The sequence below is a fragment of the Mixophyes fleayi genome, chromosome 3 (genome assembly GCF_038048845.1).
Source record: "Mixophyes fleayi isolate aMixFle1 chromosome 3, aMixFle1.hap1, whole genome shotgun sequence".
NCBI classification, from domain to species: Eukaryota; Metazoa; Chordata; class Amphibia; order Anura; family Limnodynastidae; genus Mixophyes; species Mixophyes fleayi.
In genome coordinates, this window is record NC_134404.1 from 331,619,194 (window position 1) to 331,635,211 (window position 16,018).

General features: G+C 36.7%; 1 protein-coding gene across 1 annotated transcript in view; it reads left to right on the top strand.

Annotated features, from left to right (window-relative positions):
- Positions 1 to 16,018, top strand: part of SPATA17 (spermatogenesis associated 17) — a 131,838-nt gene that overhangs the window by 58,297 nt on the left and 57,523 nt on the right. Inside the window, exon 6 of the mRNA XM_075200760.1 lies at positions 8,043 to 8,166. Within this exon, the coding sequence (XP_075056861.1) occupies positions 8,043 to 8,166 (124 nt within the window). The remainder of the gene's footprint in view (positions 1 to 8,042; positions 8,167 to 16,018) is intronic.

The window sequence follows — 16,018 nt, forward strand, 5'->3', positions numbered from 1 at the left end:
ACTTCTGCTACATCTGGCATCCTATACTTCTAATATTGTGTACTTCTGGTACTTCTGGCATCCTGTACTCCTGGTATCCTTTACTTCTGGTACTGCTGGCATTCTGTTGTTCTGTATCCTGTACTTTTGCTACTTCTGGCATTCTATACTCCTGGTATCCTTTAGTTCTGGATTTCTATACTCCCAGAACTCTGCTGTTAATGGAATTCTGTGTTATTTGGATGTACTCTTTGCTTGTTTTGTCTCTGATACCTCCCTGTACTTGGATTCTAACACTAAATGTTTGATGAGCATGTCTTTAAATAAAAGCATCATCTTCAAATAAAGTCCTGATTTCAAAGTTGTTACAGTTTCCATGCTCCCAGTTATCCCTGTACTCCTATGGTACAGAGCTCCAGCTCTCTATAGACTCCAATAGTGTAGTTTACCAATCATCAATAGAATTCAATGCAACAGTGCCCCCAGTGGTTCAGTAAGGTAATGTTTGCATTACTTAACCAAGCATTAAACAAGACAAAATGAACATAATAATGATGACACCTTTGATTTTAGAAGATTCACATCAAACAAATATTTTCAATATACATATTTGTTTGCTAGACAGTGTCCCTTTAATTAGTAAAGCCATCGTTTCGCCATGAGTTTATGCTAACCTCTAAAATCCCTTACGTAAGGACAGGGGAAGGTCATCAGTCTCGCCATTGCCTTTGTTCTTTGTCAAAAAGTGGACACAGTTAATGAGGTTTGTTTGGTACAGCACAAATTTTTAGACACAGATAGAGATCCTTTCATTGGAAACAAATTTGTTTGGCTTTACCTGGTAACTTAGCGATTATTAATAGCCTGGAAATGCGGGTCAGAGAGGTCACTGTCGACTTGACAGCACAATCTGAAATGCACAGCTTACTTTAGATCTACAGTCATTGTGACTACGCAGTGCTGAGTAGAACAAACAGGATGTTTGCACGCCTTTAATATCTGTAATATATTTATAGATTGTTATTTAATCTCACAATTAGAGTGCTCTCCAGGGAGAGCAAGCAAGTGATATTCCAGTGGATTGCATAAACAGTATTTCCAAAACTCTATTTAAAGCTTCTGTCAATGCAAAGCAAAACATCTCGGAATCGTGTTTCATAATCAGGCAAATATATCCGTTTTACGAGAGAAACTCTTCTATAACTTTCATTCCCGAGTAGAAATGATTCCTATTGCAGTTTATTTTATGCAATAATGATAGGTTTTATTTAAATCACAATTACTGTGTAGGATGCAGAGCTAAACCATAGAATTTAAAGTTTTGGAACTCATTTTATTATTCTCAATAAATATTCATTATATTTGTTATAAAAGTGGAACCTCACACATGTTATTTATTTCATACCCACCAATTGATAAATAGATGATTTGCAAACTATTGTTATTAATTCTGCTGTTTTCTTATGATATTAAACATAAGTGTTTATTGAAGTTTCTAACCTGTGTACTTATGAGCTGGAGAGTTCAGCCAACATTTATTGATTCAATTTAAAAGGATACTACCCTGAGCACTACCACTGTCATTATTGTACTTTGCCGGAACAATGTTGATACACCCTGCCAAACACTAAGGGGTATATTTGCTAAACGGCAGGTTTGAACAATTAGATATGTTGCCTATAGCAACCAATCAGATTCTAGCTGTCATTTATTTAGAACATTCTACAAAATGACAGCTAGAATCTGATTGGCTGCTATAGGCAACATCTCCAATTTTTCAAACCCACAGTTTAGTAAATATACCCCTAAATCTGTAAAGCTGCAGAGAACCTGACACTTTTAAATGTACTTTTTCAACCCAAAGGCAGCAGAAAATTGAATAACAGCGTGTACAAATAATCGTATTAGCAGTTGGAGAAGTTTAATTAAAAAAATAAATATTAATGACCATTGCCTTTAACGATAGAACATAAAATTTCAAATTTTTCAACAACAGGAAATCCTGAATTTTAAATTATTCCTGTCCTGCAGAAATTCCCAAATAAATATCTTAACGATTCACTTACTGAAAATACTGTCAGAGTACAAGTTTATTACAATTCAAACAATGTTTATTAAGTGCAAACATAAAAATAATATGTACAAAAGTTACATTTTGGACTGGAAACAAAATATGTGCACAATTGAACAATTGCCATCTAAATCTAAATATGGAAATAGCAGCCGTACCACCTAAACTCTATAGCGAAGAGTTCTCTTTGTGATATTGAGTATTATTATTAATACTAATTTATTAATTGCCAACATTTTCTGCAAAGCTATAAAACTATGTTATATCTGGCAGTAAAAAACCCAAAAAACAAAAAGCTGCTGCATATAAAATACATATTTGTTGGATGGAAGTTAAACAAAAATAACAAAGTTAAGGCGATAATTTGGTATGCAAGGGGCCATTGGTAGGAAACCCTCTGTCAGGGCTGCAATAGAAGGGTTTCTTGCTCATGTGAGCTTACAATTTAGACCGTAGCTGGAATAATTTATAAATACAATGCGCAGGCACAGGGCAAACAGTAAGGGTCATTTATGAACTACATAAAATGCGTGCCCCCATGGCTTTTTTTGGGGGGGCTCTGTGAACTTAACTATAGTGATTTTGGTGACTTTGGTCACTTTTGTTGCATAAAGCAGAAGCCAATCTGATGACTATTTTACAAAGCTGAGCCACACTTAGAGATTAGTATATGAAGCTGAGCCGCACTTAGAGATTAGTATATAAAGCTGAGCCGCAGTTATGGATTAGTATATGAAGCTGAGCCGCACTTATGGATTCTAATATAAAGCTGAGCCGCACTTAGAGATTAGTATATAAAGATGAGCCGCACTTATGGATTCTTATATAAAGCTGAGCCGCACTTAGAGATTAGTATATAAAGCTGAGCTGCACTTAGAGATTAGTATATAAAGCTGAGCCGCAGTTATGGATTAGTATATGAAGCTGAGCCGCACTTATGTATTCTTATATAAAGATGAGCCGCACTTAGAGATTAGTATATGAAGCTGAGCCGTACTTAGCAATTAGTATATAAAGCCTGACCCACACTTAGGGATTAATATGTAATGCTGAGCCGCATTTAGCGATTAGTATATAAAGCTGAGCTGCATTTAGAGATTAGTATATAAAGCTGAGCTGCATTTAGAGATTAGTATATAAAGCTGACCCGCATTTATGTATTAGTATATAAACTGACCCACACTTAGGGATTAATATGTAATGCTGAGCCGCACTTAGCGATTATTATATAAAGCTGAGCCGCACTTAAAAATTAGTATATGAAGCTGAGCCATACTTAGTGATTAGTATAAAAAGCTGAGCCGCACTTAGGGATTAGTATATAAAGATAAGATGCACTTAGCGATTAGTATATAAAGCTGAGCCACTCTTAGAGATTAGTATATAAAGCTGACCCGCATTTATGTATTAGTATATAAGCTGACCCACACTTAATGATTAATATGTAATGCTGAGCCGCACTTAGCGATTATTATATAAAGCTGAGCCGCACTTAAAAATTAGTATATAAAGCTGAATCGCACTTAGAGATTAGTATATAAAGCTGACCCGCATTTATGTATTAGTATATAAACTGACCCACACTTAGGGATTAATATGTAATGCTGAGCCACACTTAGCGATTATTATATAAAGCTGAGCCGCACTTAAAAATTAGTATATGAAGCTGAGCCGCATTTAGGGATTATTGTATAAAGCTGAGCTGCACTTAGAGATTAGTATATGAAGCTGAGCCGTACTTAGCGATTAGTATATAAAGCTGAGCCGCACTTAGGGATTAGTATATAAATATGAGATGCACTTAGTGATTAGTATATAAAGCTGAGCCGCACTTAGAGATTAGTATATAAATCTGAGATGCACTTAGAGATTAGTATATAAACCTGAGCCGCATTTAAGGATTAGTATATGAAGCTGAGCTGTACTTAGCATTTAGTATATAAAGCTAAGCCGTATTTAGAAATTAGTATATAAAGCTGAGCCGCGATTAAGTCCTGAGCATCAGACCCCTGACATTCTGATTCTTGGGGAGGTGGATATACTGGTAAAATATATATTTAGGCCTCTTTCATCTTTACTTTTAGTCATTTAGTATCAAATATAAAGTCAGACTTATATGCAACTAATTTGTTACATGCATTTTAAAATGTTTATTTTTTTATATATGTTTTAGAGATACTTTGTTATAACTCAGATTAAACAAAATATTTATTATTGTAAATTTGCATCAATGTAGGGAGCAGGGTACTGAGACAAACTCCATTGACCATATTTGTTTATTTTGGACACTTCAGATATAGATCTTCTTAATGGTAAATCACATCGCAGGTGCTCACAGAAGGTTACAACATTAAGCACACTCTTTGGAAAGCATAATACAACTAATCTCTCTGAAGGGCAAATAATTCAGAGAAATCTCATCTTGGCTTAGGGCGACTAACTACTGTACGCCCGCAGTCCGTAACTCATGGTAAAGACCTGGCCATCGGGTATTAACACTTAATTAAATCTATACGCATCAATGGGCGAAGTTCCAGTGTTTCAAGCAAAGGTTAATTAGACTAGCTGTTTCTGAGGAACAAATCTAAGGGATGTTAATTGACCCACGCTCTCCTGCACATTCTGCCCCACAGCAAGTTCTGTGTTCTCCGTGAATTTCCATTGGCTTTATTTTATAGAGAAACACACACTTCTAACTGGAACTGTTGCTATTGTTATTGTTATTATTATCTTACAGTATTTATAAAATAATAACATTTTACATAGCAATGTACAATTATTAAAAAGTGTGTAGATGAGCTCTTCTCTAGATGACTCGGACTCTTGTACAATGAAATGTGTTTTGCTTAAAACAGCAATCCCATAATAAGTTTGGGTGTACTTTTTATTTTTAGGTAAATCACTGTATCAACATCAGAAGAATGTTTGTATTTACCATGTCCCCTTGTTATTTTCAATGATTTGCGATTCAAGACTACCATGGCAACCACAGTCACATGGCATATGATGTAATAAGCAGAGATGCTTTGAAACGCCCCTCTGAGCTCTGCCTGCACTGGGACATCCTCCCCCTTTCCCCCTCTGTCATCACATGATATACTAATTACTAATAGTTTAACTGTTTCTGTGCTCGGTAGATATATTGGTTGCAAGGTAGATTTTGAAGAAGAGATAATTTGTAAAAGTGACAGAATCAAATATGTGCTTAAAAGGTACTTGACTGGCTATTTCTAGCTATATATATATATATATATATATATATATATATATATATATATATATATATATATATATATGTGTGTGTGTGTATATATATATATATATATCATATATTGTATAGAAACCAGAACAGGTGTAGAGCACCAGAAACCAGAACAGGTGTAGCACAGCGGAAACCAGAACAGGTGTAGTGCACCAGAAACCAGCACAGGTGTAGCACACCAGAACAGGTGAAGTGCACCAGAAACCGGAAAAGGTGTAGCGCACCAGAAACCAGAACAGGTATAGTGCATGAGAACAGGTGTAGCGCACCAGAAACCAGAACAGGTGTAGGGCACCAGAAACCAGAACAGGTGTAGCGCACCAGAAACCAGAACAGGTGTAGCACTCTAGAAACCAGAACAGGTGTAGTGCACCAGAAACCAGAACAGGTGTAGCACACCAGAACAGGTGAAGTGCACCAGAAACCAGAAAAGGTGTAGCGCACCATAAACCAGAACAGGTATAGTGCATGAGAACAGGTGTAGCGCACCAGAAACCAGAACAGGTGTAGGGCACCAGAAACCAGAAAAGGTGTAGCGCACCATAAACCAGAACAGGTATAGTGCATTGCATGAGAACAGGTGTAGCGCACCAGAAACCAGAACAGGTGTTGGGCACCAGAAACCAGAACAGGTGTAGCGCACCAGAAACCAGAACAGGTGTAGGGCACCAGAAACCAGAACAGGTGTAGCGCACCAGAAACCAGAACAGGTGTAGCACTCTAGAAACCAGAACAGGTGTAGCACTCTAGAAACCAGAACAGGTGTAGTGCACCAGAAACCAGAACAGGTGTAGCACACCAGAACAGATGAAGTGCACCAGAAACCAGAAAAGGTGTAGCGCACCATAAACCAGAACAGGTATAGTGCATGAGAACAGGTGTAGCGCACCAGAAACCAGAACAGGTGTAGCACTCCAGAAACCAGAACAGGTGTAGAGCACCAAAAACCAGAAGTGGTGTAGCGCACCAGAAATAAAAAGAGGTGTAGCGCACCAAAACCAGAAGAAGCGTAGCGCACCAAAAACCAGAAGAGGTGTAGAGCACCAGAAACCAGAAGAGGTGTAGAGCACCAGAAACCAGAAGAGGTGTAGCGCACCAGAAACCAGAAGAGGTGTAGCGCACCAGAAACCAGACGAGGTGTAGCGCACTAGAAACCAGAAGAGGTGTAGGGCACCAGAAACCAGAAGAGGTGTAACGCACCAAAAACCAGAAGAGGTGTAGCGCACCAGAAACCAGAAGAGGTGTAGCGCACCAGAAACCAGACGAGGTGTAGCACACCAGAAACCAGAAGAGGTGTAGGGCACCAGAAACCAGAAGAGGTGTAGCGCACGAAAAACCAGAAGAGGTGTAGAGCACCAGATACCAGAAGAGGTGTAGCGCACCAGAAACCAGAAGAGGTGTAGCGCACCAGAAACCAGAAGAGGTGTAGCGCACCAGAAACCAGACGAGGTGTAGCGCACCAGAAACAGTTCATACATTTTATGCACTGTAATGTGTGAACAGGAGAGGTGCTTCATATCTTCCTACATTGTAAAAAGTAAACACATTACCCACCTTGTCAGTAGTCTGCTCCAGAGCATTATACATATTTACTGGTGTACTACTTTTTGAAGGATAGTCCCTCTTACAGACCCAAATTCTCCTGCCCCTCTTCATTTTTTGTAGTTTCTCTATAGGTTCTTGTCTGATGTATAGATCGGTAGATAAACACCTCCACTGAAGACTAATTATTCTTGTTTGTATTCTAAATTTAATAGTAGGGTTCTCTAAGACCCTTACCCATTTTACCAAAAGAGGAAACAAACACACACATGGTTGCCATATTTTATATTATGTGCAGGTTGGTTGAAGCCAGGAATGGCACAGAGATCTGTGGGTGGGAGGGGGCAGGGGATTGGGACATGTTCCTCCTAGGAAATCTTGGTAGAGAAACGGTGTTCCGGTGATAGACTGGTCATTGCTGCTTTATAAATGGAAAAGCGATTGCCTGTTTCTCTATTGTGTATTATTTATGCACCAAATTGTATTGAATGGTGACTAATCTGCTAATTATTTCACCCTATTTCAGAGTTGTGTTACTCACTTATGATTAATGCTACTGAGGAGCGTGAGAAAAGTGCATATTCAAGAATTAAGTGGAGCAGTAATCAGAGTTGTTATTCCTTATTATATAATGGAGCAGTGGTTCCTAACTCCAGTCCTCAATGTTTATTTTTAACTTGTTTTTATTATTTAATTGTAATAGTAACATAATTGGTCCTGCTATTGAAGACCATGGTGTTAATTTGACATTATTCATCTATTTTTTAACTGGAGCTGGTCCTGATATGGCAGCAAGGCCAGATTTCATGTAAAGTAATGAGCTATGCCACCTAATTGATGACAAGTTAATCTGTGAATTTAGACTGCATTTTACCAACTAAATGTACATATGAAAAAGATTCATTTAGCCTAATTATTATACAATTTTTATATCTAGAGTGCTTGTCTCAATATTACACTGTATTAAATTCAATTCATAGAGATGTAATGCATTTATTTGATTGCAACTTCTAACTCACTCTAATCACAGTCTGAAATATGTAGTATGAAGTATAAAATACTAACTCAATATATGTTTACATTGTAAAATATGAACTTACTGAAATCTATTTCTGGGTTTCCCCTATAACGTTAGACATGAAGTTTACCAATACAGTAATCCGACGCTATGTTTCTCCCTGAATGCAGGAAGGAACTGGAAGAGTATGCAATCATGCTAGAAAAAGAACGAGCGAAGAAAGACTTGAGAGAAGAAGAACGAAGAAAGGAGTATCAGGCTCGGAAGATGCATTACCTACTTAGTACTGAACAGGTTAGTGTACATTGCAATCCCCTGACAGCTCTGGGAGGCCACCGACATTCACACTCTGACAGAGACAAAAGATCCAGCTGAATAGGACATGACAACTTGAAAAGATATCACAAAAACACAACTTCTACTTCAATTAAGTAGTTTTCTATGTGTGAGGGCAGATAGCATGACGGCTTTGTAGCAGCCTCAAAGCACAGAAAGCATCGATGCTGTTGGCGAAAAACACAAGTCAGCACTTTCATCTACGACTGCAAGAAAGCAAGAGAAAAGCAATACTTGACAGCAAAAGGCTAATTTTCACTGTGTTATCATGTTGCAGATTTTACCACAAAGTTATCATTAAGGACAATCGTTTATTTTTGCTTTTCTTAGATCTTGCAGTATTGTTAATGCTTGTTTTGTAGCATATGTCTGGTGAAGGTGTGTACATAATTAATTATGCTAATGTTCTGCTGTCAATATGTACTGAATGATATACCTGACGCTGTATTCCAGCTTTATACATCCCAAGACATTTCAATGCCAAACCAATTAACCACCTCCATTGTTCAGGTAAATTAGGACAGCCAGATGCCGTCCTCCCTTGCTTTGCTTGAGCCCCACTGAGTTTGTAGTACTTATGTATGACTTCATTTCTTATAAAGTGCCAGTATGGAGGCAGCACTTTTGTTTGGCTGGACCAATAGTCATGGGAATGCAGCCTATCAAATCACTGGGAATTAGTGACATCATCGAGGCATTTAGTTGTGGCCATTTTGTGTGCTGCAGGAATGTGCCTTAGAAGGTAACATATCGGTTCCCTCAGAACCCACATTATCACAAGGGTCATTTAAGAAAATAACAAAATATTTAAACTTTTTTTTATATTGGTGATGCTAAATTTGTTCTTATTTTCAAGTAGAAAATGTGAGAGAACAATAATATGATGGTAAAATTCAAATAGGCAATCACGACTTCAAAATTTATATACAGCTGTCAGTTCTGTAATTAATTGGTTAATAAAGCCATAATATGGTAAGCAATGTGAATGTAGTCTAGCAGCAATTTCTATTGCAGTCACCTTGAAATTCATATATATATATATATATATATATATATATATATATATATATATACAAGTTAACCCGTGCATGATACTCATGCATTCTAGTCAAATCAAGCTACTTAAGGTGTTAAAAAGGTTCTTGTCATACATTTGGGGCTAGCCCAGGCCTCCTCAGGGGAAGAGCGTTACTTCCCGACGCAAGCGTCCTTTTTTAACGTGGTTTTGTCCACATGTCATCACCTCATCATTCTTCTCCATCACCTCATCCTTCATTTTCATCGCCACATCTATCCAGATGTCTATCCAGACACAGGGATCTCTCTCAGCGGTCCTGAGTATCACACTCCTCTCGCTCTGTCACCCCCGGCAACCACCAACCACTCCTTACTGTCACCCCCGGCAACCACCAACCACTCCCAACTGTCACTTCTCCTTCAAGAAATATATATATATTTTTTTTAAATCTTTATAAACACTTTTAACAATTAACAAATTAAATTAACAAATTAAAAACATCTTAGTATACCAAATTTCAGCCCTTTCTGAGGTTTTTTTTCCACACACACTAAGAATTTAGTAGGTCAGTGTATAACTCCGCCCAGCAGGTGGCGCTGCAGCTTGGTTTTATTTTTTCCACACACACACACAGACAGACTAACACACGCCACTAAGCATTTATATTATATATATATATATATATATATATATATATATATATATATATATATGATATGGATATAGATACACACACATACATAAAAGGTATTCCTGTACAAACATATTTGCAGGCAAAGCATTCCCATAATATCTGCAGATATAATAAGTAAGAGGTAAGATTAAATCCAGTTATTATCAGTACATGCTGTAATATGGGACTCTACACTAAAGTTCTGTATAGTGAATATTCTATCGGTCGATATATTCAATTCTCAAAAGAAGAAGAGAAACAAATAGAAGTATATTATTGTGTTTTTGCATTGTACTACAGTATCTGTATTCTGATTAATGACTAAGATGACTATATCAAGTTAGACTGCATGTTGCATATACATTTAGATTATCTTTTTGTTAATCATTATTCAAACCCATATGGTCCACAATAAAGAAAATAAGCAGGGAAGATATTATTATAAAGCTATTAAACATTAATACAAAGCCATAAATAATGTTTTCTGCTCCACCTACTGGCTAATATTGTAACATAAATGTATAGAGAAATATTTGTACAGCGTATGTAAAACATGTAACATAGTTTATAATTACAAAAATCATTGCATGTCGAGTTTTGTTCATCAGTGAAATAAGATGAAGCAATAAACAAAAAAACTTTAACCGGTTGTATACTTATGTTGCTTATTGTAATGTATAATATTATAAATACTTCTTGTTTTCCTATTAGTTTTTGTTCTACTAAATATGGATTATTATTATTATTATTATTATTAATATTATTATTATTACTATTATAATAATTAATATTTTTTACTTTTATATATATGGATTATTATTATGTTTATTATTATTGTTTCATTTATAATATTTATTAATAGTAGTAGTAGTAGTGGTATAATTAATATGATTATTTTATTTACATTATGATTATTATTATTATTAATAATAATAATAATATAATAATAATAATAATAATAATAATAAAATATGCTTTTCACATTTTTTTAAAAAAAAAATTTCAATCAGAAATGTATTAATACTACATTTTCTGAATGTTTCTTTTCTCCTGAAATAAGAGTATTTGTATAAAGAAAGAACAATCCACTCATAAAAAGTTTTACTTAGCTTATTGTACTCCTACCTTGCTTATTTAATTAATCTTATTTATCCAGTTATCTTTATTATTGTTGTTATTTTTTCTTGTTTATATGAAGTTAATATTTTAGCCAATAATTTATCAGTTATTTCATTGAATTGACTCATAGTCACTTTAAAAACACAGTATTAGTTATCCCAGTGTCTACCAAGATTTTAGTTCCTCTATTGTATGTGAACTTAAACATTCTGAAATAGGTTAGACTCCCTTTTTGTCTATTTCCAGTGTATGTTTAATAGTGACAGTGGGGAATAATCATACGGAAGGTCAGAACATCTTTACAAAAGGTTATTCCTCAGTTACTCGATCATTGTACGTGCCACATGTCTGCCGCCTCCTTAAACCTCTTACCGCTCCTCTGCCCATAATACAGTGAAAGTCATTGTATAAGTGGTGATTATGGCACATTCATATCTTACCACACAGATTGGGAACGTGACCTCAGTAGCATTGCTGACCTCTCCTACCCCCGAGAGAAAGAGAATCACAAGTTTCTCCCAAACCTCAAACTCATGATTAATAATGTTTCCAGCTAAGTCATCTGGGAATATGGCCGGGCTTCATTGCCAACCACACTAAGAATATTTCACATACACTATTTTTAGTAGGAATACTGATTACAGGAGACAATAAATTATATAAATGAGATATTACAAGAAAGTGTTGACCACCAAAAAGGGGCAATTAAATTAAGTTAGTTGTATAAAAAGAAAATATAACTGTGCTTATAAAAATATTCTTGTACAAACTAAAAAAAACTCTAAAAAGCAAAATAACTGTACTTTACATTGAAGTAGCCTTTCGTAGGTTTTTGGCAAATTGTCTACACTTTTGTCATTTTACAAGCATTTTTATGCATACTTTGGAAAGGATTACCCCTGATGTGTTTACTAAAGCATCTACCGTCCATCGGTTTATTGCTATTTAAACACAGGTAATGGCTGGGGTCAGTCCTCTGGTTAAAATGGAAGCAAACCTGCAGATTTATTTTTCCAACCCCCCAAAATAATTTTTGCCAAATTAAAATATAAATCCGCACAATGATAAATATAAATATCAGATAATTACAAAAGATAAAAATAAAGATTAGGGATGTTCACTGACCCTCGTGTTTTGGTTTTGGATCTGTATTAACTTTGTGTTTTAGTTTTGGTTTCGGCAAAGCCACCCTCACGTGTTTTGGTTTTGGTTTTGGATCTGTATTTATTTTTTTAAAGTGCTAAAAAATGCTAAAATCACATAATTTGACTATTTTTTTGAACCTACATTATTGTTAACCTAGCAACATTCATTTCCAATCATTTCCTGTAAATTTTTGTCAAGTAACAAGAACACTGCTACCCCTATTTCTGTATGAGCAATGGCACTAAGCAATGTCACTGGAGAATGGAGAGTGACAAGAACACTGCTACCCCTGTTTCTGTATGAGCAATGGCGCTGGATCTCCTGGGGAGGAAGGGTACTTATGGAATCCAAAACCCGCGAGATCTGACGGCGCAACGATGACGTTTTGCCTCGATTCAGATCCGAGGAAGCAGGAAAGTAGAGAGCCGGCTCGGCCCTTTACTCAGATTGGCGATGTTCAGGGGGGTTCAGGTTTTGGAAAACCGAGCCTGAGCATCTCTAATAAAAATAGCTTGTACAAACCAGCTTTTGTTATTTAAATCCTACCTGTGACCTATACAAAGTAGAAGCAACAATTATATGGGTTGAACCATTGATTTAGGTTATTTCAAGTGTAACCCAACACCTAAACATAGTAGGGGAGCCCCCGTTTGTGGGATGAATCAATATTCAAGAGAATGTAGTATAGTAATTTAAATAGCAGCCTGTGACATCACTGAACCATGATTTAAGGATTACCTTAAGATCTGCTTGCACTTAGATGATCATCGTCATTAATTAATGGATGAATATCCCCAGTACTCAATTCCACCCTTTGATTTAATTGCTGCTGTTTCAATCATTGCTGAAAAGCCTCAGCAAATCAAATTATTTTGGTCAATGAAGTTCTTAGAACCATCCCTCTATCATCAAGACCTCCTTTTATTGCAACACTGAAAATCATTTTAGGCAACGAGATCTGCTCATCATTTTTAAACAGGACATTTTCCTGGGATACTGTCTGCTAATTTACTCTAGTGGTGCATGTGTAACAGACATTGCTTTACAATTATTTGAGATTAAAGTTAATTCACAATCTGCGCTGGACAATATAAACTACTTTATTACCATTGACTTTAATACCAATATTTCAATCATTCTGAAATTTACATTTACATTTCTATGGTTTATGCTTCTCCAAAATATACCAAACTCATAACAAGGAAAGAACAAGCATTCTGTTCTCGTTATAGTCACTAATTCATTAAAATTCCATATTTTTTAGTCTTATCTGAAACTATAAACTTCTAATCTTTCCAAAAGTTTGCAAAATATTAAATATTTGCAAACTTTTGGTAATATTAAAAGTTCATAGTTTTAATTAAGATTAATATATTGATATTAAATGTAAATGAATTAGTGACTCCATTGAGTGCCCCATAACATAGTACTCATTTTTTCCTTATTTTAAACATATTTTAGCAATGTTGTTCACCCAGGTGTTTCCATTATTTTGTCCACCACTTGTATGTCCCCAAATACTGGCTTGTCAATGTATGGAACCTACAAGCTGTTTCATAGCATGAACAGGAAAGCCCAGGGGTTTGATGTTGTCCACACAAGGACTCTATATCCTCTGGCATAATGCCCCATGGTTGCCAAAAAGCAGATGTGCTCCCATTATTTGAATAGGGATCCAGAGCTAAATCTTGGAATTGATCGGTTAGTACTTTTCACACCTGGACACTGTTATTGAGTCAGTAATAAATCTGACTTTTATCCTCTGAATAAAAGCATACAATGTTTTCATAAGACTTACAAAAGCTTACGATAAAGTTACGATAAAGCTGTAGAGATTAAATAAAACATGTATAAATTGCGAGACAGGATGGAAATATGTCAAAGCATCTGACGTGCAAGTTACTAAACATTTTCATTGAACAAAAGTTGTGACTATATGTTCTGGCCACACCTGCTTCAAGTTATTTTGTTGATTGATATCTCATACATCATCAGAGTTTAATTATATAGCGCCACTAATTCCGTAGCGCTGTACAGAGAGCTCACTCACATCAGTCCCTGCCCCATTGGAGCGTACAGTCTAAATTCTCTAACATACACACACACACACACACACACACACGCACAGACACACACAGACAGACTAGGGTCAATTTGATAGCAGCCAATTAACCTACTAGTATGTTTTTGGAGTGTGGGAGGAAACCGGAGCACCCGGAGGAAACCCACGCAAACACGGGGAGAACATACAAACTCCACACAGATAAGGCCATGGTTGGGAATCTAACTCATGACCCCAGTGCTGTGAGGCAGAAGTGCTAACCACTAAGCCACCATTCTGCCCGTTTATGTTGTCACTGATAACAGTGCTCAGCCAGCCATGCAGTGGAGATGCTGCCTATACAACCAACCAGATTCTAGTTATCATTTTATTTAGTACATTCTACAAGATGACAGCTAGAATCTGATTGGTTGCTCTAGGCAACAGCTCCACTTTTTCAAACCCACAGTTTAGTAAATATACCCCTAAGTGTATCTAAGTTGGGGGCTAAATATATACTATACAATGGGGGGGCTACTGATGTGAGGTACTTGTAGGATTGATTATATTTAGCATATAGGGTTGCTGGGTATACAGATAGGCTGTGGGTACAGGAGTTATTGATTGGTTTTGTGTATATAGGTTATTGTTGGGCTTTGTGACTAGTCGAGCACCATGATGTGTGTATGATCTCCTGTCCACATAGAGATTATCCAGGGTTTATCCTGTGATGCCTCCTTCGAGACTGATAGTTGTCCATGACTTACTTATTATTGACAGAGATTCGATGGCACCTGTAATCTTAAAGGATTCTACACTTTGCCCTCCAGTTCAGGGCTCCGATTTATTAGCTTCCCGCATAGTCCACCAGCTAGAGAAACTTAACCTAACTCAGGGTTTCCCAAACCCAGTCCTCAGGGCTCCCTAACAGTGCAGGTTTTCCATATCTCCTTGCTGGAGCACAGGTGTAGTCATTACTGACTGACACATTGTAACAGTTCCACAGGTGGTCCTAATTATGTCACATGTGATCCAGAAAACCTGCACTGTTAGGGAGCCCTGAGGACTGGGTTTGGGAAACCCTGACCTAACATGTTAGTGCCTGGGGTGGTTTTAGCTTTGACCCACAAGGCTGTGTTCTACACCTTTTCTCAAGATGGGTTTTGTACTATTTCACTTTGTTCTTAAAAGGAAGATTAACAGACTGGTCAGTCCTTGGCTGAGTAAAAGGACGGTGCACTATGTTGTGGGCAGTCTTCTTCCTGCATCTACCAAACTGTGTGACCACCTATGGTGGAGAAGAACTGGTTACTTTAATTTGGTGGTATAGCAAATACAAAGCTAATTGACGTCCAGCGGATATCACTAAATACACTGAAAAGGAGAGAACACACTCAAGGCAAAAGTGAACGTAGTGCAAATATATAGAACAAAGGCATAAAATAAGACACAAGAGAAACACAGTAACATAGTGCAAACCAAAACCTTAGCTTCTAGGGACACACATGTCTGCAGTTGTGGTGCAGTTGTTTAACGTGTAGTACAGAGTGTAATTTTCCGTAGCGTGACACTACCTAACTTTAACCCGGAACCGCTAATTTATGATATCTATACATATACAAACCATTAGTTGCAGACCCCGACCGCGGGGTCTGTATTGATGACAAAATCAATTTGTTCCATAGATGCTACTATTTCTGCCAGTGCATTACCTAGAACTTTTTTTTCTTACATTTTCACTTTAATTAATATATGTTAAAAAGTCAGTCATCCCCTATGAAACCATTCTGTCATCCAGAACGTTTTTTTTACA